At 40.1% G+C, this 24,685-nt stretch overlaps 1 protein-coding gene across 1 annotated transcript; it reads right to left on the bottom strand.

Moving 5' to 3' along the window:
- Window positions 1-1,763: 1,763 nt before the first annotated feature.
- On the bottom strand, window positions 1,764-24,642 carry RPA1 (replication protein A1). The gene is made up of 17 exons (XM_072882286.1): window positions 24,508-24,642; window positions 24,129-24,176; window positions 23,792-23,870; window positions 23,137-23,245; window positions 22,216-22,304; window positions 17,479-17,571; window positions 16,152-16,284; window positions 15,122-15,224; window positions 13,934-14,002; window positions 13,597-13,789; window positions 12,360-12,499; window positions 10,575-10,723; window positions 9,150-9,282; window positions 7,917-8,093; window positions 6,524-6,631; window positions 3,140-3,226; window positions 1,764-2,776 (listed from the first exon to the last, which is right to left on the bottom strand). The coding sequence occupies exons 1-17, from the start codon at window positions 24,538-24,540 to the stop codon at window positions 2,669-2,671; spliced, it is 1,851 nt and encodes a 616-aa protein (XP_072738387.1). The 5' UTR covers window positions 24,541-24,642; the 3' UTR covers window positions 1,764-2,668.
- Window positions 24,643-24,685: the final 43 nt, after the last annotated feature.

Below are 24,685 nucleotides of genomic sequence, written 5' to 3'. Positions count from 1 at the left end.
CCTCGCTCCTCAGCGAGATGGCTGCTTCAGAACCTCACTTTCTTTTGATTGACAAGCTATTTATTAACCAATTACCTTCAACAGTTCTAGCCTATGATCAGGGGAAGGAAGCAAGATATATAGATATATGCATATATATTTTATATGTGAGAAATCATATCCCCCTCTCAGGATTCATTTTGCTAAATTAGCTCTTCTAGGCCCCTCCTAAAAAAGATCTTCATTCTCCTACTCAGCAGTGTAGTCCTCCTCTGTACTCGCCCCAGCTGAGATTCTTTTTTGCCTCTATACGTAGCAGACCAGAACTGTACATAGCATTCAAGATGAGATCTCACAGCAGAGGCTTATATAATGCTATGGTACTTGTATAGCTATACTAGAAATACCTTGCCTTACATAGCTTGATGTTTTTATCATATACTAGCTGATTAAAGCATGATTAAAACCCTCCAACTCTTCAGTCACTAATGAGCATCCACTTTAGAGTAGGGTTTTTTTTATTAGTCCTCAAATAAATGACTTTTCACACAAACTGTTTTAAGTTGATTTTCTGTTCCAGTTCTCAAGGTCATTCAGCTGATCCCGTAAGATACCTTAATACCCTTGAGTATTGATACCTTCCATCTCCAGTGCTCTGGCTGCTGGCATAGTAAACCCAGGGATACGGATGCACAGCGATTCCCTCTGGGGAGAATGAGCTACCCCAACAGAGGCAGGTGTGCAACATCACCTCATAAAGCTGCAATGCCAGCAAATACATGCTAACACAAGTGCCATAAAGACACTTCCTAGTGTATATGGGCCTGAGAATTGGAAATAGCCTCAAGGAACATTTTGCATTATCACTTGCCACCGGTCCCCTCAAAGTGGGAAGGAGGGACAGGAAGGGAGGAGCAGAACTAAAAGACTGGTTAGCAGAGTGGAAAGATAGATTATCACCGCTAACCTACCATTTGTCAATGCGGACCTGTGCTGAAGACTGTAATATTATAGTCGATGCTTTATAAGCAAGGTCAGAGGGAACAAATACTTCAACAAAAAATTCGAGACATCAGCAGAACCCCCCAGTCATGATCCACAGAATCAAAAAAAAAAAAAAGAGGAAGGGGTTGTTTGTGCAATTAATGGGCCCAGAATAACGTCCTTCATGTCCATCAATGGAAATGGCATTGACAGTTCTTAAACATAAAGACTTAAGATGACAAACAGGAAGTTATGGGAAATAAAGGGCACCAACTGAATACATGAAGAAACAGTGCTCTATGGAGCAAAATAAATAAATAAATTTCAGTTTTGCTACCAGAGACCCACTTCAGTATTGCCTGGATGCTTGGAGCTGTGCAGCAAATGCCAAGCTGTGAGCTGCAGCCAGGGAACACATAATTAATGTGATTAGGAGCACACAGAACTAGCATGCTCTGCTGACTGAAAAGCCCAGTAGCATAATTACTGTTTTCTGTACTAGCTCTATGTCTGAACAAATCTCAAAGCCTGGTTAGTTTTAGACTGCTGTGTAAACGTCAATAAAAATCCCAGAAGTGCCAGCTCATCAGCATTCTCAGGCACAGAAATGGTGAAAATATCACTGCATTTCCATGCTGTTAACATCAGGCAAAGAAGTCTCCATTCTTCAGTCTAACCTTAGAGTTTGTAATAAGGTAACATCTCCCCCAAGTGAATGCTTATTATGAAAGCTAATTAATTGCTTTCCAGTAATGAGAAGTCTTTGGTGTTCAAAGAAAGCAAAATTCACTACACAGGAATTAAACAGTGTTTATTGAAACAAAGCTCCCCCCATTTAAAGACCTGTTTCTGATTAACATCATTACAAATAAAACCAAAGAAACTGAACATACAAACATACAAAACATGTATAGGCAGGAAATGTGTGCTAAAATCAGTCAAAAACCCATAGTATTAATTGAAGAGAAAAACTAAAGCAATGCTTTGTAGTTGCCTAGATTTCCCTGGGGGATGGAGAGTCAATGCTTATCTGCCTTCCTCAGAAGAGACAATTTTGATTAATATCAGACCCATCTGACTCAGTCTATTAAACCCTGAAGGAAGGATATTCTTCAGATATAGGAGATATGTCTTTGATTAATAATTCTACCATATTGCCATTCCAAGCATTAACAACTGCATGGTACCTGTGGAAAGAGAAAACCTTTGAATTCTATGGAAAGGAACTAACTTGTGCTAATAGACTTGTTCTCCTTCGTCCGTATCTGAAAGCTGTATGACACTCTTCCTCCTACCCTCTGCTGAACAAGTCAAAGTGTCAAGGTTGTCACTACTTTCTTGCAAAGAAGCCACAATGGTTATATAATTCAGCTTTACATATAGTAAGAAAGCAAAGTTACTTCAGACATTCTGAACGGTTTGCCTAAAGACCCTGGCAATCTGTCTAGAGATTCCTCTTTAGAGCTGTCACAGCTTAATAGACCACAACAGCCTACAATATCGTGGCCATTAGAGTGCACCCTTATCTACCAAGGGCATATCTTCAGAGAAACACATTAAATGACTTAGCCCACTACACTGGACTACCATGCATGGTGTAACTAATGCCAAATTGTCACACACAGGGTGGGGAAAAAGTCAGTTTAATATAATCTATTGAGTTTTTCCTGGAAGTTCTAGCTTCAATCAGTCAGCACCAGCCTCCTCACCCCAGCTGAGCATTTCTCCTGATGCTTGCGATCAACCTCTTGCTGTATTCTCTGTAGTTGACAGGTTTGACGTCCACTGCTGTAGCCTTAATACGAGACTCGTCCTGTGAAAGAGAAATATGGCATGTAAAAGAAGAACACTAAGCACTCCAGGCATTTGGTTCTAACCTCCTTCTGCCCCAGTAACTTACTGCTCTTGGTATCAGGGTTAGCTGGGAGTGCAAACTTGACTCCCAGAGCAGCTATGTTGTTTCCATTTGAAAAAAGCCAGGCTTGATGAACCTGAGAGGGAGCAGCGTTAATGAGTGGATCCCTCCTTCAGTGCTCAAGACTGACAGTATTTGTGTGAGCAAGTATCTTTGGAAAATTCTCCCCACAAACGTAAGAGGAGGAAGCCACCTCCTATGGAGACAAGTCAAACTACAAAAGCCACATGCTACATCATTTGCCTTTTGGGGGATACTTACGTTGTAAGTCTCCAGTTTTACTCGGATCCTGAACTCATACGTGTTGAAGTTTGCATTTTGGAACACTTCTTCAAATGCCTGCTCGTTCTGTGAGGACAAAGACAGGTATCAGCTGCAGACACTCCAGGCTTCTGGTTAGTACCATGAACTTTCAGAACAGCTCATCTTTTGCTGATGTTGGTAAAACGGTGGAACTAACTAGATCACGTAGGCAGAGCTGAATCTTCCGTAAAATTTTACATGCCAAAACCGTAACTTCTAAGAAAAATTTTAGTTCAAGGTGAAAACTTTTTAGCTACCTAAACAGAGTATTGTACAGTTGCACCGAATCTGCAACCAAGTGTACCGAATGAAAATACTATACATCTACCTGAGATTCTCTCATGCTGCTTACTGGATAATTCTGCTGTTCTGCTATGATCACGAACACTGACAGAGTTAACTATTTCCCTATTAATTGTCTTATTAGGCATTCTGTTTCTCTGCTTATCCGTCAAGGCTGTATGTATCCTTCACACCCTGACACAGACCTATTTAAGAGGGTGTTCTATAAAAAACTGGATGCATGTTTTGAACATGCTTTTATAACCATTAGAAGACTCTGTCATATTTATAACATAAGCTGCTTCTAATTACCATATGAACACTAAACATCATCATCATTTATAACAGACAATTTGTCAAAACAGTAGAAAAGAAGCAGACAAGTTGGAGACTGTGGAAAAAGTTTATTTTTGTAAAAATTAGTTGTAAAAACCTTTGCTGACATTCCACAAAAATCCTGCAGCCCCATGATGATACAGACAAGTAATTATTAATGCATTTATCTACCAGATGCACTTGACTTGATCAGTCACTCCAGCAGCAGACAGAGCATCTGATCTGGAATTGAACCCACCTCAATTTCACTCATATTCCAAGTGTTACATCTGCTGTTTTTAAATGTGTGCAGCACTATTTTACACTACACAGTGATTCTCCTAAGATTTAGGAAAGCACAACAAATGAAGGTGAACAGGAGTAGCTAGTTTCACAGACTGCAAAATTTAGGCATATCTTTCCTGAATATTAAAACCCCCTTCGTCTGACCATCGTATGGATTAGAGGATAAGAAAACTCGCTTAATAAAGCATTTGGCTTCTGTTTCCAGCTCTGCCGCAAACTATGCTAACCATTAGTGAGTGGAAAATGCCATTAGCACACCAGTCACTGCTACCCTACATTACCTCCTTTGGTGACAAGCACAGTGGCGAAGTAGATGAAAAACCATGCATGCATATCTATGCTTAGCGTGGTCACTGGCTGTACGTGGACTCAATACATACTGTGAGCAGTGGAAAGACTCCCACCAACTTCACAGGATACTGCATCAGGTCTTCAGAGAAAAACCACTAAGAAAAGCTTACTGAAAATGCATCAAGTACCATTTTTTTCTCACAAAAGTGTCAAATCAAAAACAATTTCTCCTGGCACACAAAGCATTCCCACTGAAGGGCTCATTCCATATTATGTTCCATTTTCTATCCTGAGCCACTTCCATTAGGCAGCTCTTCAAAAGACATTACATGTTTGTACTGTTACATAGGATCTGCCATCTCTCCCTCCCCACCCAGTTCTCTTCAGCATTAAAAGTGACTAAGAAAATTGTTTGAACTCTAGCAGAGATTAAGCACAACCAAAGTAAGAAAATATTAACAAGTTAAGAATGTGTGAAAATGGAAATGTAAAAGTGCAAGCACATGTAATTAGAATGCCCTAGCAATACATCTTCCTACAGAACAAAGTGTCCAGCCTTCATAATACCACAAAAACTTTTAGCATCCCAGAAGCACAAGCTTTGTACCACTTATCTTAGAGAACCAAAGTGCAGGGAATTTCCAAAAATCATTCTTGTATGCAAGTTACAGGAAAACTAGCCCTGCTTTGCAGAAGCAGATGAGGTCTACCACAGTGTCTCAGGACAACCAGGACTACAGCCTCAACAATCCCTCCTGCTTCATTTCCCTCCCACAGCCAAGCAATGGGTTAACCAACAACTGGTGCATCTGTAGAGCCCTAGTATCAACAACCAGCCTCAGCCTGGGAGCACAGCAATGCTCACATGCAATTCAAGAACTTATTACGCTTTCCACATCATCCTTTAAAAAAAACAAAAACAAACCAAACTAAAACAACACAGTTTTTATATAGTAGACAACTAAAAATCAGGAAAAGATTATTTCGGTTGGAAGAAAGGAAAATGCAGCACAGAAGTGTATAGTGACAAAGGGAGGAAAATACTGTCTGTCAGTGTTTAATGGCTTACAACCTTAAAAACTGTTCTAATCTGTCAAAGAAAGATCACTTAAGCATCTCTGCCAATGACCTATTTTACAAGTCATGGTTTTCGTATGACCCACAAAGTTTCTAATGATACTTGGTGGGAAAAAGAGCCTTCAGAAGTGGGCTAACACACATTAGTTCAAAAAGCTTCCTGCCTACTAAAGATACATACAAAGTGTTCTGGAACTTTTTGGTTTTGTAAACAAATTTTTGGAACACATTAGGGATAATGTTGTTAGCGTTCATGGCTAAAACTGTTTTTTTTTGCTGATTCTTCCAATCTAGGTACAATGATAAAACACCCTGTCCTTTCTATTGGAGTCAACATGTGTTAAAGCTGTCAGCCCTCTAAAGGCTGTAGTCCTAGTGACAAGTAATCAGCTGTCTCTCGAGGCCCAGGTGATAAGGACAGGCTGATCTCCAGCTTTGAACAGCCAAAAGAGCTCAGAGGTAGACAGACTGACTGTGGGAGCAAACTATGGGGGAAACCAGGCAAATCTCTGTTCTCCAGGCAGATGGCCCGTGCAAAATAATCCTGAGGAGAGTAAACAAGTCCCTGCCAAGAACTTCAGACTAGGGAGAAGCAATGATTTGTGAACTTGTAAAAGATACTGAAGTCCAACATCTGGAGAACAATCTTGGGCTGCCAGGCCCCTGAGCTGGCCTACCACTTAGAGAATGGGCGAGATCAAATTCTTGCCAAATGAAGCAGAATATCCCTTTCTTTCATATGGCACTTTTGTATTTGTTTTAATAATGCTGTTAATTTCCACAGCAACTGCATGAACATAACCCACTGCCTTTGCCACCTCTGCTGACTTAGGAATGCTATATGTGCACACACAGGGATGAGATCATGCTCTCTGATGGATCAGCACTGGTGTTCCACACATACCTCACATCTTTCTCCAAGTTGCCTTCAAAGTCAACGTTACAAGAATATTTTCTTACCAGGGTGATCAAAAAAAGCAAGAAATTTTAGGACAGCCCAGCAACAAGATGTCTGAAGCATAGTTCAACTTCTAGACATTTACTAAAAATACAATATGCTAATTGACTGACCTTTTCCTTCAGTTCTCCCAGGAAAGCTGCGTTTTGCCCAAGAATGAATTCTGCTGACTCTTGGAAACAAGTCACCCACTGATACTCTAGACAGTCTGCAATGGTCACCTAAGAAAAAAAAAAGTCACTTCATCCAGTTGCCTATTTCTCAAGGAAGACAGAAGACAATACAAAAGAAAGATTTATTTCACAGCTAAAGAGTTTTACATTTCCAGTAACTATCAGAGCCCTATGCACCATAGGAATTTTCCATCACTGAGGGTAGAAGGCAGTGACTTACTACCCTTTTTTTTTTTTAAGCTCCACAGAATGCCACAGTAACTTAACGCAAGTTAATATTGACAGTACATCGTGTCACAGGAAAAGGCCAACAACATCACAGTGCTGTACACCGATGGATATTCAGCTCTGTTCCGCTGTCACTGATGAGCTGTGAGCAAGAACAGGTAGCCCAGAACAACAACAACCAAGGGGGACACCAGAAAAACCGCAACGTGCATTTATTTTGTACGTACCCGAGTATAAACACGTGTAATACTACATTATGAGGAAACTATCAAAACATTCAAGGACAAGACAGAGCAGTAAAAAGATCAAGTACTAGCCTTGCGTGCATTTCCTGGCTGCTTTGACAATTAGGAATGGGAAAATAGGAGACACACTGTTCTGAAGGCCATGATTGTACCCTCAGTATCCCCTTTATATTCTGCGAGAATGATTCTGCTATGTAAAGTAGTTCATGCATTCCTAGAAGTTATCTGTGAGCAATTATTCAGAAGCAGTTTGTGTTTTAGTGAGACTGCAGGGATAGTTCCCTTCTCTCTGCATGCCCACCTGGCACAGCATTTCCAATAAGCAGATACAACTCTAACTTACAATGTAAACCAGAAGAAGGTTCAATGCTTACGGTGTAAGTGGGCATCACAATAATAATCCTCAGACAACTTTCTGAAGCAGGCTCCATTAAAGCATGAGACAGAACAATACCTACCAAAAAAATTGTACTAAATATAGGTAGCAGCTGTAAAAGTGCAATTACTGCTCTCCAGAAATGCCATTTTACTTCAGTTTATCTTCACTACTGAAGAGGCGTAGGCCATCTGTACTCTGCACTGCATAGTACACTTGGAAACCAGAATCAACTGAGCTAGCATCAACTTTTTGGCAAAGAGAAAAGCTTTTAATTGGAGCACTAGGAAAACAAACTGCTAATCAGCTCAATGAAACATCCCTCACTCAGGTACAGCATACAAGCAATTTAAATATCCTCTAACCCACAGGCACCACAGATAGACAAACAGCACTCTAACACCCCATTCTCTCAAAAGATTTCTATTTGGACTGTACAAAGAAAACAGCAAGAAACACACTCTCCTCTAATCCATTTACTTACCAGAAGCATCATGCGGTACTTGAAGTTGGGGAATTCGCGATCACACTTTTCACAACGATACAGTCCATTTTGTTGGTCTATCACTTTCTTATTGCAATCCTGAGAGGGACATGCCTGGTACATACAGTTCTCTTTGCGCAGATGTACGACAGTGCCCACACAGCTAAAATAATCTGCCTAGGAGAGTGAGTGTGCAACATTAGCCTCAAAATACTCAATGTTTTCCAATTCTGAATTAACTACAAAGCAAGGCACCCATACTTGGATATTTAGGATTAGAAAGCTTAACAGCTATGGATTATTGGGAAACTGTAAATCAACCCCTCTGCTGCAATCATTTTCAGGCTTCCATTATGTTAACTAAAGCCCCTACAGCAAGATTATTTTGTGTTTCCATTGCAGGAAACTCCAATTGCTAGGTTTTCTTTAGATAAAGCATATTTGCTTCTCCATTGTGTCTGTTCAAATCTCTACTTTTTCACAGGATTAAGATTCTGCACTTTCCTATGCTTCTTTTGGGAGTCAACACAGAACCCAGAAAGCCTACTGTGTAGTATTACAGATAAGCATTTGATTAAACTATAGCCTACAGAACAAAATACCCACTCACCATACTAAAATAGTAATCCTAATGGTTTAAGACCACGGTCAAGTCTTTCAACAGATAAACAGAGGTTGCTTAAGGAGCATGTGCAAAAAATCTCACAGAAAACAGATTAATTACAGGTAGAGGTTTTTTTCCTTAGACAGAAGTTCTTGCATATCTCAAATGGCTTAGCACTTAAGTTTGGGGGAAAAAAAAAAAAATTTAAAAATAAGTCAAGAAGCAGTATAAGCCTAGACAGGTTACTGGACTGGAATGCCAGAGACCTGGGTTTTATTCCTAGCTTTTCTATTGACCAAGTGTGCATCCTTGAAAACCACTTCCTCCTAATGCACCCATTTCTCCTAGAACACTTTGTGCTATTTATATAAAGATCTTTGGGGTGAACTCCCCCCCGCCCCCATTTATACAAGGCTTAGAATTCTCTTGCAAACACAGTATCACGTTGCAACATCAGCAACAAGCTTGAATTTATTTGAAAACAAATTATTTAATAGCATAAATTCTGACAGAGTAAGCACATACTGCTCAACAACTGGACTACTTCAATAAGCGGAATGCCTGCATAAAGCCTAGCTTTTTATTTTCTCCCCAATACACAAGGCTTGTACTCAGTGGCCATGCTTTACCTTATCTCCTTGTCCCAAGTTCTCAGATTTGGCTTCAAACAAAGTTTTCCAATTGGTATTCGCCCCAGATGCTGGCCCACCCCTCACATCAGAGATCGAGGCACATTCCAGAAGCTGCCCCTCAGAGTCAAACCTGGAACCACAAAGATGCACTTCTATTTTTGGATAGCAGACCACATAGACTTAGCAAAAGCTTACATTTAGTTTCATGTACTTAATACATGAGAGATTTTTTTATCAATGATTGCAAAGGAAACAATTACAATAATTTGTGTATATTGCAAACAAAAATAGCATTTCAGAATAAGTTAGTCCAACTTAATTAGCACAGTATTTCATAAACCCACAAAAGGAGGACAGCTTTGTTCTATATAACTGCAATTTGTTTGCCAGCTAGTGGTCAAACCTCACACTGCATGCTTCTTAAAGGCAGTCAGATAACAAGATTTAAGGGCATCAAGATATTTCCACAATTAAAATTAAATTACATGGTACCATTATCTTTGCAGCAGCTTCGAAAGAAAAAGCAAGCAGCATTGAACAGATTATGCTTCCTCTGTTAAAATAAGAAAACACTGCTTTTCAGCAAAAGGTTGTACTGCGATCCCATTCTGGTGTTTTTTGTGATTTGAGAAAACACACCAACAAGACTCAAAAACTAATTAAAGTGTGACGGTAATAGCTAAGACCCACAATCAATTTTATCTTCAACAACCCTCTGAAGTATGGGAGAACCACAGCTCAATGACAAATGGAGAATGCCACTGTATTTTATCCATGTTTGGGTGATTTAACTAGAACCTGAAAACCCAGGATTCATGAACCTGATGCTGTCAGCACTTAACCCTATTCGTACATATGCCACATCTCACCATATTAGTAGTTATAGCAGACAATTTAGCAATTACCTACAGTAGAAGCAATGAGCCACCAAGAAATCACTTTGTTTTCCTGACAACAATCAAAATGTTATTTTGCTATCTGAAAAATATCTGATAAGGAATAGACACTGGAAGAAGTCAACATAGTTCCTCCAGTCCATACTAACAGAGTGCGTATCAGATTCCACACAATGGAAAAAGTCTGTGAAGAAAAATATTGTTCTCTCAGATAATGCCTCAGAAAGTAGAGCTGGTCAAGTCTGATTTCATGCTGCCTTCCAAGGCTCTGGGTCAGCATGCACTACTCCTATTTCAATTTTTCAAGGTCTGTCATGGAATTATAAGTTTTTGAATTGAACAACTTAAAAAGGACAGCCTTTCAGGCTCTAGTGCTTTCAAGGAAGAGAAGTTTCTATAACCCTGGAACGCATATCCTCTGCTACCTTTCTTCAGTACTATACAGACTGCTCAAGCACAGAGAAACAGAATAAAACAAATACTCTGCAGCAGGCTGGAATGAATCAACATAAACACACACTCATACCATCCTCGGAGCTTAAAAGCCTCTGGGCTATCAGGGTTGATGACAACTGTACTTGAGGACAGGACAGACAGGCTTCTACCACCAAAATCAGAGACTCGGGCTCCTTTGATGGCTATCACAGGTTGTCTAGAACCATCAAACTGTTCAGCCTGCATGTGTGAAGAGACAGAAAAACATTAGTAGCACGCTACAGTAAAGGTAGTGAACTTGCGGTCATAATTCACAGATCATGACAAGAGACCAAATCCGAATCAAACTATCTTTCTGTATTTAGGAGGTAAGGTTTTAAATGGTATCACTAGGAGTTTAAGAAGAGGCAGCTAACAATTAAAGCTGTAATCCCAACACCCCATTTCCTGGGGAATCAGAGAATCCTTAAGTCACACCACTGGTTTGGAAAAAAAGGACTGGTCCCCTCCATTAGGAGTTTTACACAAGGATTTTAGAAAGGGAGATGGGCTATGGGAATGGAGGTTTCTCCAAACAGGAGAATTTATTTGGTCAGATTAGACTCTTCAGGAGATGAAACAACTCACTTGGCTTGATTGACTCAATCATGTCTATTCTACTACAACTTAAAAAGTAGAAGTGTAGGTATGCTGACCAAACACTTCCCATTTTCTGTTTTTTAATCTCATAAAGCTGCTTTAATGCTGTTCAATTGCCATCAGTTTGTTATCTGAGTAGAGTCTGACACTAACAAAGAACCTTTTGGCATGAGAGAGGTTTTGAAAGGTATAGATTTTCTGGACCCCACACCACTTAGCAAGCAAGGGGAGGATCATGTGCTTAAAGATTACAAAACAAGCTGGAGTTTGCAGTAGCATTCACTATATCCATGAGATGCAAAATGAACACAAAACATATCGCAGCAGTTAGGGCAATGACTGTTATAAAGGAGATACAGATTCTAACCCTAACTGTGCCAGCTGCAAGCCATACGTCACTTCCCCTCAATGCTTGTTGTTGTCTCTATTCTACAAGCAAGCAAACAGATTTAACTTTGTAAAATGCAGACCCCGATCTCTGTTGGAAGAGTTATGTCAGGAATTGATTACCAGTAGCCTCTCCTATAACAACCTGGTTCAACCTCAAACCTTTGTGATATCAAACTTCAGTTTACTTCATTTATATCAGCAGATGGTTAATGGTGTTTAGCTACCTACAATATCAGGGCACTTGATCATTTAGCCATAAAGCACCGCTGTCAAGCTGGCAGGATCGCTCCCATTTTATAGACTGGAACATAAATCCCTAAGTATCTACAACATCGCTGGAAAACAAAGTAGCCTGTTAAAAGGATAAAGAAGCAGTTTACTGCAACTACTCAAACTTTCAATTCCAAGGCTCTGATGCTTTAAACTCCTAGTCTGAGATACAGCCTCTCAACCCCCTAGTTAAGCAGCAGGGTAACATGTATGCCACCCTACAAATAAAACTCATTTCAAATGAGACAGCTGTAGCCACCGGGCTTTTCCATAATCAAACTGCAACTCGTATCCTTTCCTAAACTAGAAGCCTGTTATCTTCAGTCTTTGGGCTTGAGACATAATGTCTGCAGTTGTTCAGAACACATTAGTCGGATCATGTCAGCAGTTTGTCAGAGAAAGGTTAAGAACATCACACCTGAACGAAACCAGACAGTCTTTCACCTTCTCTCTGCCCCAATCCTTAAACACCCAGGACTCTGTCTCAGTGCTATGCCCATCTCAGATGACAACAGCACACTCATTTCCTCATCCTACACAAAGGAACCTTTGCTTAAGAACAGGTAAGAGTACATACCTCATTTCCCCATAGCGTAGCTGTCACCAGTTTCCCTGACATATCCATCAGATGCACATTCCTCTTCGATACCTCCCTATTGTTAGCTTTCACTATAATTTTAGTGACGTCTTCATAGCTCTTACAAATTCCAATTACATCTGAAAAACAGTTACAATTTAGTTAGAGTTACTCAAGGGTCACAATTGGGGAATACAAGATCACAAGAGAAGAATTCAAACCTAGTGTCAGATTTTTACCTTGTATCCTAGCTCCCTATTCAAATCAAATCTGATATGGAAATTAAGTGTATTATGGTAGGAATGCTCCACTACAGAACTCTTCAGTGCTTTAATTTTGTTGACGAATGCATTAAGATATTCATGAATGCAAGCCTCACCACATTAGCGAGATCAAGGCATTGTACTACCTTTCCCCATCACATTCCATCAAAGGACTTCAGCCCTGATCCTGTAACACACACTCCTGCTGTTTAAGCACAAGTCTCTAAGGCAAGGGGTTTCAAAGCAACTGTAACACAACGAAGCAACTGGATAGTGCCTTCACTGGAGCCCTGTGACTGTAAGCTGCAACTTAAACAAGTCTGCATGTTTGGGTAGCAAGAGCTAAAGCAATCCCCTTTGCACTCCCTAAAAATATACCATTTTTAATATTACAGAACTACCTTTAAAATTCCTAGCTGAATGCCTCTGAATCACAGGCATCTTGTGCCTGTGAAACCTGAGAACCCTCGCCCCCACCCAAGCCTCTGATTTTTCCGGAGTACTCTGCCCAACAAATTACAGAAAAACAAACCTCCAATACTTCACAAAGCAAGCCAAACCAGTCATGCAACTTGGACTTGGATGCAACGAATTATGCCAAAATCACTACAAAGATAATTAGATAGCAAAAGAAAGCAAGACCACGGAAGATATGAAACGCACACGTGCTGAGCAAGGACATTTTTCTTTCAGCCCTTTTCTGTGGGGAACAATGATCATAGTACAATAAGCAAGTATCATTTGCTGTCTTTAGTTTGAAGCACAAGTTTGAAGAACTTTGTTAGCAGAACAGGGCAAAGACATCTTACCAGGAAAACTGCCCAAGGTATTTTTAATGGCAACCATCACTGGATAACTTCATTTAAGAGATCACAACACTCTAAGCATTGTACGCTTACTACCTCCCCAGTATTCAGGACACAAAGTAAAAACTTCAGAGCTTTAGAGCTTGCCATTTTGCTACTTAGACTGACCAACAACTGAGTCTTTGGGTGTGTTCTCCAAGTCAGAGATGGGTACAAACTCAAACTGAACCGATGGAAGATGCTGGGCATCATCACAGGGCACAACTGAAGTCTCATTAGTGAATGTAATCTCATAGTCATTCTTAACAGCTGTATATTGCTTGTTAGCAGTCTTCAAATTGCCTTTGGTAAAATAATATACCTACAAGAGAAAGCAATGAAACAGAGGACGTTATCAGAAGTCAGACAGAGAAAATAGATTGTGTTCACCTTTAAAAATCCTTGCTACGCTGAAGTTCCTCTTTTCTAGCTCATGTCAGTCTATGAAAGCACAACACTACCATACCTTGTTCAATTCAATGAGTGGAAAGAACTTGTCTGCTTGATCATTGAATGCAGTAGCTCTAATCTCACCCTGCAGGAAAATAGGAGAGCTGGTCAGAACTGAAATTCGGCATGAAAAAAAAATAAAAATAAATCTTTGCAATGTTAAGTGGCATCAGTTCTACAGACACAGTGTGGTCTGCCAGGCTAGCTCCAGGCACGTGAGAAACAAACAACATTCTCCTCGCATTTGTAGTTATAGCTAAAGTGACATATTCTACACCTGACCATCAAATCTCATATTCAAGTATCATTAGTATATCTAGAGCTTCAGAATGAAATGTATAAGAACTACATATATCATATATACACCTTTGAAAAGGTACTCTTAAAACTGGCATTAATTGCCATTACATAAAAAAAAAATTTAAATAGATCAGGCAGCTCCAGAAGTTAGCACACAGTATATTGTGATATCTCCCACTCGTACATGATGTCAAGTCTTTAAGTAAGAATTAGTAACAATTATAAACTCACTACATATAAATATTGTTTTAAAAAAAATTTGAATACAGACAGTATGCAGAGAAAACAAATGGCTGATGACAACATGTTACATTATTAACCTCACATTTTATACTAAACATAATGTAGCAGAATCTTGTTTGTTTTCATGACAGAAGGCTGTAATTTGATAAGAGGTTTGACACACTGCAAGTTTAGTTAGATTAACCAGATACCGTTCCCCAAACAAACCACAGATGAAATTTCCTCGTATTACAGTAATTTGTACTGTGATTTCCTCATGAAAATGAAAGCTTATAACTTGGAGGCAATGCTCCTCTCACTCCTTGTTTTGTAACATATATCTAAGCAAGTATGAGATCGCATTCTCAACCTACAGGAAACCACCACAAACCTAAGTATTAGGTTGTCAGTTTCCATAAACAAATATATTTTGAAGCTGCAAAAATTTAGTCACACACTATAGACTTTGATGAAAAATAATCAGTAATGCCATACATTTAAGATTTCATTCTGGATAAAAACTGGGTCGTTGATGCTCAATTTAATGAATACAGGAACACAAGCTTAAGTCGTAATAAAAAAACCATTTCCTATAATACACTTTATTTCCTCTATTCTGTCTTTATGAAGAGTTCATCAGCATCTGACATACATTATCTTTTTCTCAACATATGACACTTACGCTTTCATCAACTAGCTCTACAGAAAAGAGCTTTCCTTCACCACGGGAGTTGCTCCATGTGCGGATCTGGCCTTTTTGGGTAACACGAGCACAAATGGTCCACCTGAAATTGTACAAGAAATCACTGCTGTGTGTCTTTTTGGTTTTTTTTTTAAAGAAGCAATTGAATTTACAAACCTTTGGAACTGGAATGTCACTATTTAAAAGCCGGAATCTTTCCACTGCACCTCAGCAACTCTACCTGCTTTTCTGCTGCTTTCTATTTTAATGGCCTAGACCATTAAAGGCAGAAGGTTGTAGAGAAAGCAGCAACAAAGCCAGCCATAAAGCATCTAGTATGATAACAGTAGCGAACAAGCCTTCTGCATAGAAGCAGGCCTCAAGTCTTTTACTCTTCTAGGGTACATTTCTCATACAGCAGTTCGCCTGTTCTGAAAAGCCATGCTAGAACTCAAGAGCTCAATTATAGGATTCACATTTAACTTGGGTAATCAAATCAGTTTGCATAACTTAAAAATGTCATTCACGAAATAATTACATCCTCATGCTTTTCAACAGAACAGTAGCCGAAGTGAATAGCTTACTGAGCTGTTTTGTCATTAAGTTAGCAAAAAGAAGGTTGCTTTAGGAAAAAAAGAGAAGTCAATTGATTTTCAACTAAAATATTAAAAAACCTATCAAGCTCAGCAGGGTAACTTCACCAAGAGAATGCAAAGGCAAATCTCAGATTACCAGAGTGTTGATGAAATAAAAAAATTAAAACAACCCAAACCCAAAAACCAAAACACCACCACAACCCCAAACAAAAAACAAACCAAAACCCATACAGCTGTTTTTAAAAAGGTTTTTTTTTTCTTTGTTTCTTGGGTGGTTTTGTTGTTATTGTTGGTTTTGTTTGAAGTTAACCAATAAAGTCAAAAGAACTCAAAGAATGATTTGACAGAGCTTCATACAGGAGAAAGCAAAAAGAAGCTATTGTTCCTTCACGCATGTGACATGGAGTAATACCTGGCAAACCATGATAACTCACTTAGATTGGTACGGGTTCAAGCTGGCGATCGGCACTACTTTGGCCTGCGATCCCCCTGGTGTCTTCACTGAGGTGGGAACGCTCGCTTTACCAAATTGGTTTGAGGGAGCATGGTATTTCGGAGCAGCAGGACCTTTCAAAAAATCACAACAAAGCATAAAGAGTTTCAGCCTTGCAGACAAAAGCCAGGTTAAAAACAAGTCATGGTACAAAGTCAGGCAGAACTTTTCCCACCATGCTACAGGGAGCTGCATAGAAGGCAAAGTTATACTTAACATTGGGTAGGCACTTAAAGTTCCATTCACGGTGCTACGTGGGCAACACAGAGTGGCTGAAAGTTTGCTGAATCACTTCTGCTCTTGGTCACAAGTATTTTCTAGGCTGCAAACTGCTGCAGAAGAGACACTCAGACCTTTAGAGCACTTACACTGGAAGTGGAGATGTGTCCAGAGTCAATCACTTAAAGACAGTCTAAGTGGGAAACAACTAGTTAGCAGTAAATTCTCTAAAATACGGCACATCAAGCCTCAGATCTACACCATTTGGGGGAACAACTAAGGAATGGTACCCCACAATCAAATAATTCCCTGACAAAGCAATACCGCTAATTCTAAACTGAATCTTGTCAATGTATAAGCACAGAACTCCTACGATCAGCTTTAAGTACAGAAAGGAAGAGCTTGTTTTCTGCTGCAGTAAGCAAGTGTCAAAGTTTTAGTATTTCAAAATACTTCTTAAACACAGTGGTAAAGAATACAGACAAGTTAAAGCAGTACCATGAGCTAGGACTGACAACTTTTTTGCTTCAAAAAACTCTACAGGTTGACATTTAAATTGACTGCCTTTTTCAGTATCTCACTATTTAAAGCCTTGATCAAAAAACTGTTATTTATGGATGTACTATCAAATAATTTCAGTCCTGTACCACCTTAACTGTTTGGCTTCAATATCTCAGCATCAATAACACACCTGTTGGCCCGCTCCAAACTGCAGCCTACTTGGGTGTCCACAGAGCACTGTTTCAAGAATGCAAAATTGCATCAGACTAGATGTACAGTTTACACTGCTTCAAAGTTGTTTCCTGTTTTTTTTTTTCCTTGGGGAAGAGAAGGGGACAGATCCCTCCCCCGCCTTTTTTAAAATTTATTATTAAATCCAGGTGTACAGTAGCCTCTTGAGAGAATTCACCTTGTCAAGCTATAGGTTAGTCTTTTAATGGAGTGTTTCTTGTGCAACACCAGTATAGAAAGGATCTTTTTTAAAATTTAAGCTGTAGTTTTTCACTGTACAAATGGAAACCAGAATTCCTGCCCAGGGTTACTCTTACCTGCTACTGACACATTGTCATTTTGTTGCTGTGGCTGTGGTTTGCTGGGTACTGGGCTTGCTGCTGGAGCTGAAGAACGTTGCTGCCCTTGCCCTGGTAATCAAACGGAAGGAGACCATATAGTACAGTAGGGAGCATAGTAATTAAAACTACCCTTAAACCTTTTCAGGAAATAAGACTTGCATGAAAAAAATAACTTAAAACACAGAGAACACACACTAAAATTCAGGTGTTATAAGACACAGCAGTAGCAAGCTATCTGTTGAACAGTATTACCACGGAGGAATTTCAGTCAGATCTCTTTCCTCAAGCAACTGCTTTCTACTTCGAAAGAATTCAGGGTTGACAGTTATTTAACAGGACAGCACTGAAGTAATCTTGACAACTTCTCAGTTTTTATAGGCTTCTGTTGCTCTGACAGGTAGTTTCTGCTACTACCTAACAACTAAGATAAAAACTGTAGGAGAATTCTCTCTTAAAACTCAGAAAGGGCCAAAAACCCACTGGGTGAAGTCGAACCTGAAGTTAACGCAAGACAAAGAAGACGCCTGCTATATTTTATTTCCAAAATATGAAGATATTTAATGCAGGGATGATGGAGTCTTAATTTCAGCATTCACCAGGGTTCCTCTTGGGACACAGCAGTATATTGCATAGGGAGCAAAGTGATGCCATAGTAAGTACATATCGTACTTTTTTTTTAGATTCCAGGACTTTTACTTGCTTTATACTGATGATAAATTACAAGAGAAAGAGCGGAGTGACATAACTAGAGACATAGTACATTAGAACACTAATCTACAGTTCAAAAATTTGAATTACTTTATAGAACAATTGTCCCATCATATTTTGCCTCCAGATGAGAAAACATGCAACGTTTTTGTCTTTCTGGATGCAACTAACTCTTAAGCCATCGGTTGGCAGAATTCCCAGACCTGAGCAGGCAAAGCCCCCCCGATTTGGGGTGTGAGGAGTAGGACAGTCAGGGAAAGTGGAAAAGAAGGTCAGACCTAGCCCATAAGCACCACAAGAAACAAAAGCAGAGAATCCCCGAACAGAATGGCAAGGAAGGATGGCGCAGAATTAAGGTAAAGGAGCAGAAGCAACACAAGGAGACCCTGATGTAGTGTTGCCCGATGTTGTCTAGTCTACAGAGGTAACCCTCTGGTTATTTTCAATCCAGAACAAGTTCCTTGAACAAAACCAATCTGCTCCTCTAACTTGCCGCAGTAGAGTCACATCGGTGAACTGGTGACAGTCACCCTGGCAACAGAGTGACGTAAAACAGCAATGTGTATTTGCTGCAGAATCCGCTAGATGGAGAAGCCACATTTCACCCTCGCTCAGCTGCCTCAGGTAGTTGGTGGACCCAGTCAGGGTCAGTGCTCAACACCCCAAATTCATTTTGTGTAAGAGGAGAAGTAAAAAAACCCAACAAAACACGTTGAGAGAAAAATATGTCTGGTCAGTGAAAGAATATTCAAGAACAGGAATGTGCATATGAAACAGCAAGAGACTTCCTTGCTACTTTTGTTCCAAATGTTTTTTTCCCTAGAACTTTTTAATTAAAAAACCTCCACCAAAAAACAAACAAAAGACTACCACATACATTAGAACACTTGTGTATTATGAAAGACAAATTCACATTTTAATGGCTGCCTACCCAGCCTGGTGTTTCTCAACAGGTTAAGAATATATTAAACACATCTGTGCATGCGTTCACATACAGAAGTAGCAGAAACAGCTCTCTCATTTTCTCGCTTGTAGAGTCTACGGACTCTTAAACCATGATTTTTGGTGGCTGGTGGCCTACAGATCACTTAAGGTGCTCAGAAAACTGACTCCTCTGCCTGGTTTTCGCTTGTTTTTTAGTAGCAGAAGCTGAAAAAGACACTTGAAATACCTCGTCACATTTCTGCTATATATACTGGGTTAGTCAAACCCAAGACCTTTGGCCAAAGCTAGCCACGCAGCCCACTCTAATATAAAAGGCGTATAACAGCAGTCCTCTGCTTCCAGTAATTTGTTACCAAGAGGTACTGCTACAGTGCCATGGTGACAGGAGACCTGTCCCAGGACTGAGCAGCAGCATGGGGGGAGGAAGAGGAGGGAAGAAAATGCACTTTGAAAGAGCACACACCCAATCACAATGGTGGGAAGGGCAAGAATAAACAGTTCAAAGGAATGTATAGGTATACAAACATTTCAACATTGAAAGATTAATGGCAGAAGTTAAACATAAGTAGCAAGTAATTGTCATAGTAAGAAGAAAGTCAAGCATCAGAGTAATCTCAATGAGATTAATGACAGTAATAACATTACTATCTAGTTTTCAGCAAGAACTAAACTGCTCAATCTTAATTTTCAATACTATTATGAAATGCTGCCTGAAAAGTTTTTATGATATGTATTAAGAAGATTGTGTCTCCAGCTTCCTTGTTAGGCAGATTAACCTCCTACTGCTCAAGCATAAAGTGGCCAAAAGCCAGTTTCTCACTCCCCAGGTCCTACTGTGGTATTACAGTCTAGGAAAGAATATTCCTTAATCCTAGGTCTAGCAATTTGAGATCTGTACTTCAAGTAAGATCAAAAGTAGGACTAAACATTATTTTTAAAATACCTGAACTTTTTTTCCATGAAACCCACAAAGTGGTCTTAGATACTCATTCTGCATTAGCTGAGTGTTCCTCAAAAATACAATCTCTCAATATATACAGGAACTTGAATCTGCAACTTGAAATACACCTCTGCCATTTTATCAAGGCTTTCATGACAAATCAGGCAGCCCTGCAGAGCAGAAAGGCTGGGTTAAGCATACTTAATCTAAACTGTTACTCTCTTCTGTAACTGAAACCTTATTTAGCATCAAATAAAAGGGTATGAAGTCTGCAGAATAACGTCAGTGTTAAAGTGAAATACACATCGCATCAAATTTGGCATCTCCTAAACTATCTAGTGCAAGACCACACTTACTATGATCATAGACCCGTATCATCTCCAAAAGCATTTAGATTTGAAAACTTCATTGCCGAGTACTTTTGTAAGCCCAAATGAAGACACAACTTTGATCAAAGTCATGGTAATTTTATGAAAATTTATACTCTTAAAGGTATATTTTCAGCTCAGTTCCGTAAAATATCACATTCCGAGTCGTTTCTAAGCAACAATATGGTAACTGAAAAACACTATAGTTCACAAGCTCTTGTATCACACAAGCAAGGGAAATGGGAGAAAGACACAAAACAGTCTGCTCAATAGCTATTCTGAAAATCTTGGTCTCTACAGCAACTGTGGGATTAAACGATAAAATCTGAGATGTCAACACATTTTTTAAACAGCAATTAGCTAAGTAACTATCAAAGGAACAAAGGATTCTTTAGGCTCATTTAACAAACGCCCCTCTAATTCCCTAGGAAAAAGAAAAGCTAATGAAGAAAGATGTCTTTGCCTTTGCAATGGAGTCGAACTTCTACTTCGATTAGTAAAGTAGATTTTTAACCAGAATGGCAGTTTATCTACCACCACTGTTTGTCCAAAATATCCTACAGAAAATTGTTGCCGCTAATGTGTGGTCCCTTAGTAATAAAAATATATTAATTCACTTCCACCAGGAAAAAAAAATAATTCTTCAAGAAGAGCTATTTACTATTAAATTTCAACCATTATCTGTATATATGTCAATGACAGAGCTGTTCAAATATTTTCTTTAAGCGCTTATTATCCTCTCTCTTTTTTAAAGATTAGAACTGGAAGAACAGAACATACTTTTGAATATATCTCAGGGGGAAAAAATTATATTAATTCAAAAAACGTTTGCCTGAGAACTGTAAGTTCAGCATATTAAAATGAAGAACACAGTTATTTATGCAACATGATAAAAACAAAAGATTCATGGCAGGTCGGATAAAGGTCCGCCCAGCGCATCATTGTTTTTCAGATGGCAGGGTAGGAATGGGTGCTTAGGAAAGTCTGTATGCTGGCCATGTTTTCCTACCAGTATCTCATCTATGTACTTTGAGCAATCTAAGTTTTAGTGCTTCCTGAACCTAACATTCATGCAGAGGATGTATTGTTATGTTTAACAGCCTTTAATGGCTTTTTCTTTCACGTCTAATTGCTTTTTGAACCTGTGCCAATTTTTGGCACCTACCTCAACAAGTTCCATAATTTAACTACGCACTGTTTGGGGGTGCGGTACAGCCTTTGTTTTAATACCACTACCTGATGATATGAGAACTAAAGAGCATCAAATGAACACAGAGAAGAAAGAGAGATTCATCATTCTTTATTCATCCCCTCCATACCATCTTATACTTTCATAGATCGTTATTACATCTTCCTCCTGCTGTTTTCTTTCCAGACAGAAGAAATTATCATCTATTTGATTACTCATTATGAGGAGACATAGAATAGCTTCCGCATACTTACTGGAACTCTAGGTAGAGACTACTAACATATAATAAAAACCTGTCAATGTTATCATAAGGTATAGCTACTTCCCAATACCATGTAGAGACAAGCTTCAGCCATGGTGTAGAGTTTATGAAAACATGAACAAAACCCATTTTGTGTTACACAAACAGAAAGTATTTTCAAGATCTGGACATCACTGTTCCAGGCATAAGAAAGCTGAATATCTCTGACTGCTTCTTTTTAAGCGAAAAGAAACAGACAGCTGAAAGACTATCATAACAGACAGGCTGTTCAGAAAGGTATTTGTTTACAGAGGACACTCACCTTCATTGTATGGCACTGGATTGCCAATATTCCCACCAACCTTATCAGCAGTTTTCAGAACATCTAAATCCATCAGTATAACCACTCTCCTACAAACATAGAATAGACAGCAATAAAGACTTTCACTCCCTCTGCAAGTCTATCAGACTCTGAATATCCTTTGCGTGCAGATAAGAGAACCAACCATTAGGGGCTGATTCTTTGGACAAGGGATCTGGAAGACAAAAGCTCTCCACTGTCAACTTAACCCTCTCATGAGGTACAAGTAGGCTTGAAACAGTATCACATTTCATCAAGGACAGCAGATGGCAGGCTGAATAGGCACCCAAAAATGGCTTGACACAACATAGTGTTTTAAAAGTATCAAAACCATGACAGATTTTACAAGAGAGAATACATTCCCTGCCTCAAAAGAAGTTATATTCCCTCCACAAAAACGCCGAATAAAGAGACACAGAACCTCAGTTCATATTCTCCTGGACACATACACAGTTTTTATATAATCACTTCACTCAGATCCCTTCTCATTTTGCAGCATCCTACCTCCCTTCTCTCAAATTTTCATAAAAGGCCAGATTCCACAACACCTAAGTAACAAGAAATCTTCACTGTTTCTTTTCCACAGCAGATAATTTTAAGTTAATTTTAATGAAACTTTGTACAATTTGGAGTATTCCAACTGGAAACTTTAAATTACTAAATCACAGTACTAGACATATCTGAACCCACTGCAGTCACATTCTGTAATTTTTTTTATTTCTGCTATTGCTTGTGCTGTGTACTTTCCCTCCTGCACCCTAAAGACCTTATTTTCAGATAAACCCAATCAAAAGCATTTGGCCTCTGCTTAGTCACAAAGGACAGAGCATCCACTAGTGCAGCTGCCTTTCTGTAGAACCGTACTTTAAGAAACGCATATACCTTCCATCTTTCAGGCTGTTGACAATGAATCTGTTAACCTGGCAAATACATTGGGCTGATAAGTGTTCCTCTTCCACCAGAGAGTTCAGCTGTGTCGCCAACATGAATGCTGCAGAAACAGAAGAAAAACAATTAAACAATTGACACATGCCAGCCTTAAACGGGGCTGCCATGGCTGGCCACAACTTTTCCAGCCAGTCTGCTTACTGTTGCATTAGCTCCGTTAGTTAACACATAGAAAACAGTCTAACCACTAACACGTCACCAAAACTGAGCATAAACTATACTGTATTTATTCCCCAAACTTCAGAGTGCAGTGATAGCTAGAATGATCATATATCAAATAAGTCAGAGAAAGATTAAGCTAAGTTACTTTAAAATCACTGTTACAAAAACATGTACAGGTATTCTATATTTTCATTATACCCTGTAGCAAGTTAATTGCTTAAAGCTCACAAAGAGAGTTCCAGAAGAGAAGGATTTTGTCCAAATCTTAAAACGCAGCTGCACACTTCAGAGTCTGTGGTCCCCATCGAAGCCACATTCTCCTTCAGTACTCATTTCATCACTACGCACCTTGACACTAGACCGGAAACTTTAGCACTGTTAGCATCTCCACACTTGTAAAAATCTCACTGCAGCTTGTCATACTTACAGGAAAGTGTGTTAACCCCATCACTCATCAACACTCGGTAACGTGGTGGCCCGTTTCCTGTAGCAATAGCCCGTGTATTCTATGCAGAAACAACAGATTATTAGTTCTCATTTCTTCGGAAACTCTTCAAAAACATAAAGTGACATCGTTAGCAAATGACCTATCTGTTCAGCTTTATTTTTTGAGCACTGATGTCAACAGCATAGCCCAAGTCACGTAAAACGAAATTAAGAGTGCATCAGCCTTGCTGGGCTCCTCTGCAGAGGAAGTTTGGCTGCACTCAGAAGCACACGCAGTCACTAACAGACTGGCACAAGAGGTAACGGAGAGTACTCACGATGACTTGCAGCACAGGCTTGGGGACGTACTGCCCCTGCATTATGGCCTGGAGAGAAGAAAAAGAGACCCTCAGAAAGGTGCCACCACCACCTCGCTCAGGAACGCTTCGAGACCCACAGCTGAGGAGGAATTGCCGTGGAACGGCCACAGACACGGGAACGGCCGTCACCGCTGGACGAGGACAGGGCTCTCCCCGCCTCCCGGAACCGGGCCCAGCTCCGGGCCTGGTTTCCCCCCCTCAGGACCGGGACGGACTCGGTGCCCAGCCCCCTTCTGCCCGGGCCCAGGCCCGGCGTGGGCCCCGTCTTCACGCCACACACCCGTCAGGACCGAGCCCAGCCCAGGCTCCCCCAGCCCGCCGTGCGCGGGCCCCTCACCGCGATGGCGCCCTCGCTCAGCCGCACGCTCATCCCGCCGCGTCTCCCGCCACGCTCCGCCGCTGCCGCCAAATCCTCCCGCCGCCCGGAGCCGTGACCCCTCCTTCCAGCGCGCCCTTACGTCACCGCCGCGCGTCACCGGGCTGGCGGCAATACAGCGCTCCTATTGGCTGCCCGG

Source organism: Ciconia boyciana, chromosome 17 (assembly GCF_034638445.1).
Source record: "Ciconia boyciana chromosome 17, ASM3463844v1, whole genome shotgun sequence".
Taxonomy (NCBI): Eukaryota; Metazoa; Chordata; class Aves; order Ciconiiformes; family Ciconiidae; genus Ciconia; species Ciconia boyciana.
Note: the sequence above shows the minus strand (reverse complement) of the source record. Positions and strands in the feature narration are given on the sequence as shown.

Bases quoted from the DNA above. Each gene is read 5' to 3' on its own strand.
- RPA1 (XM_072882286.1), bottom strand. From the start codon at position 24,540: ATGAGCGTGCGGCTGAGCGAGGGCGCCATCGCG. The intron at 16,285-17,478 runs GTAAGAGTAACC...ATTTTTTGAAAG, and splicing joins TGACAATGTGTCAGTAGCAG to GTCCTGCTGCTCCGAAATAC. The intron at 8,094-9,149 runs GTAAAGCATGGC...TCACTCTCCTAG, and splicing joins ACTTGGGACAAGGAGATAAG to GCAGATTATTTTAGCTGTGT.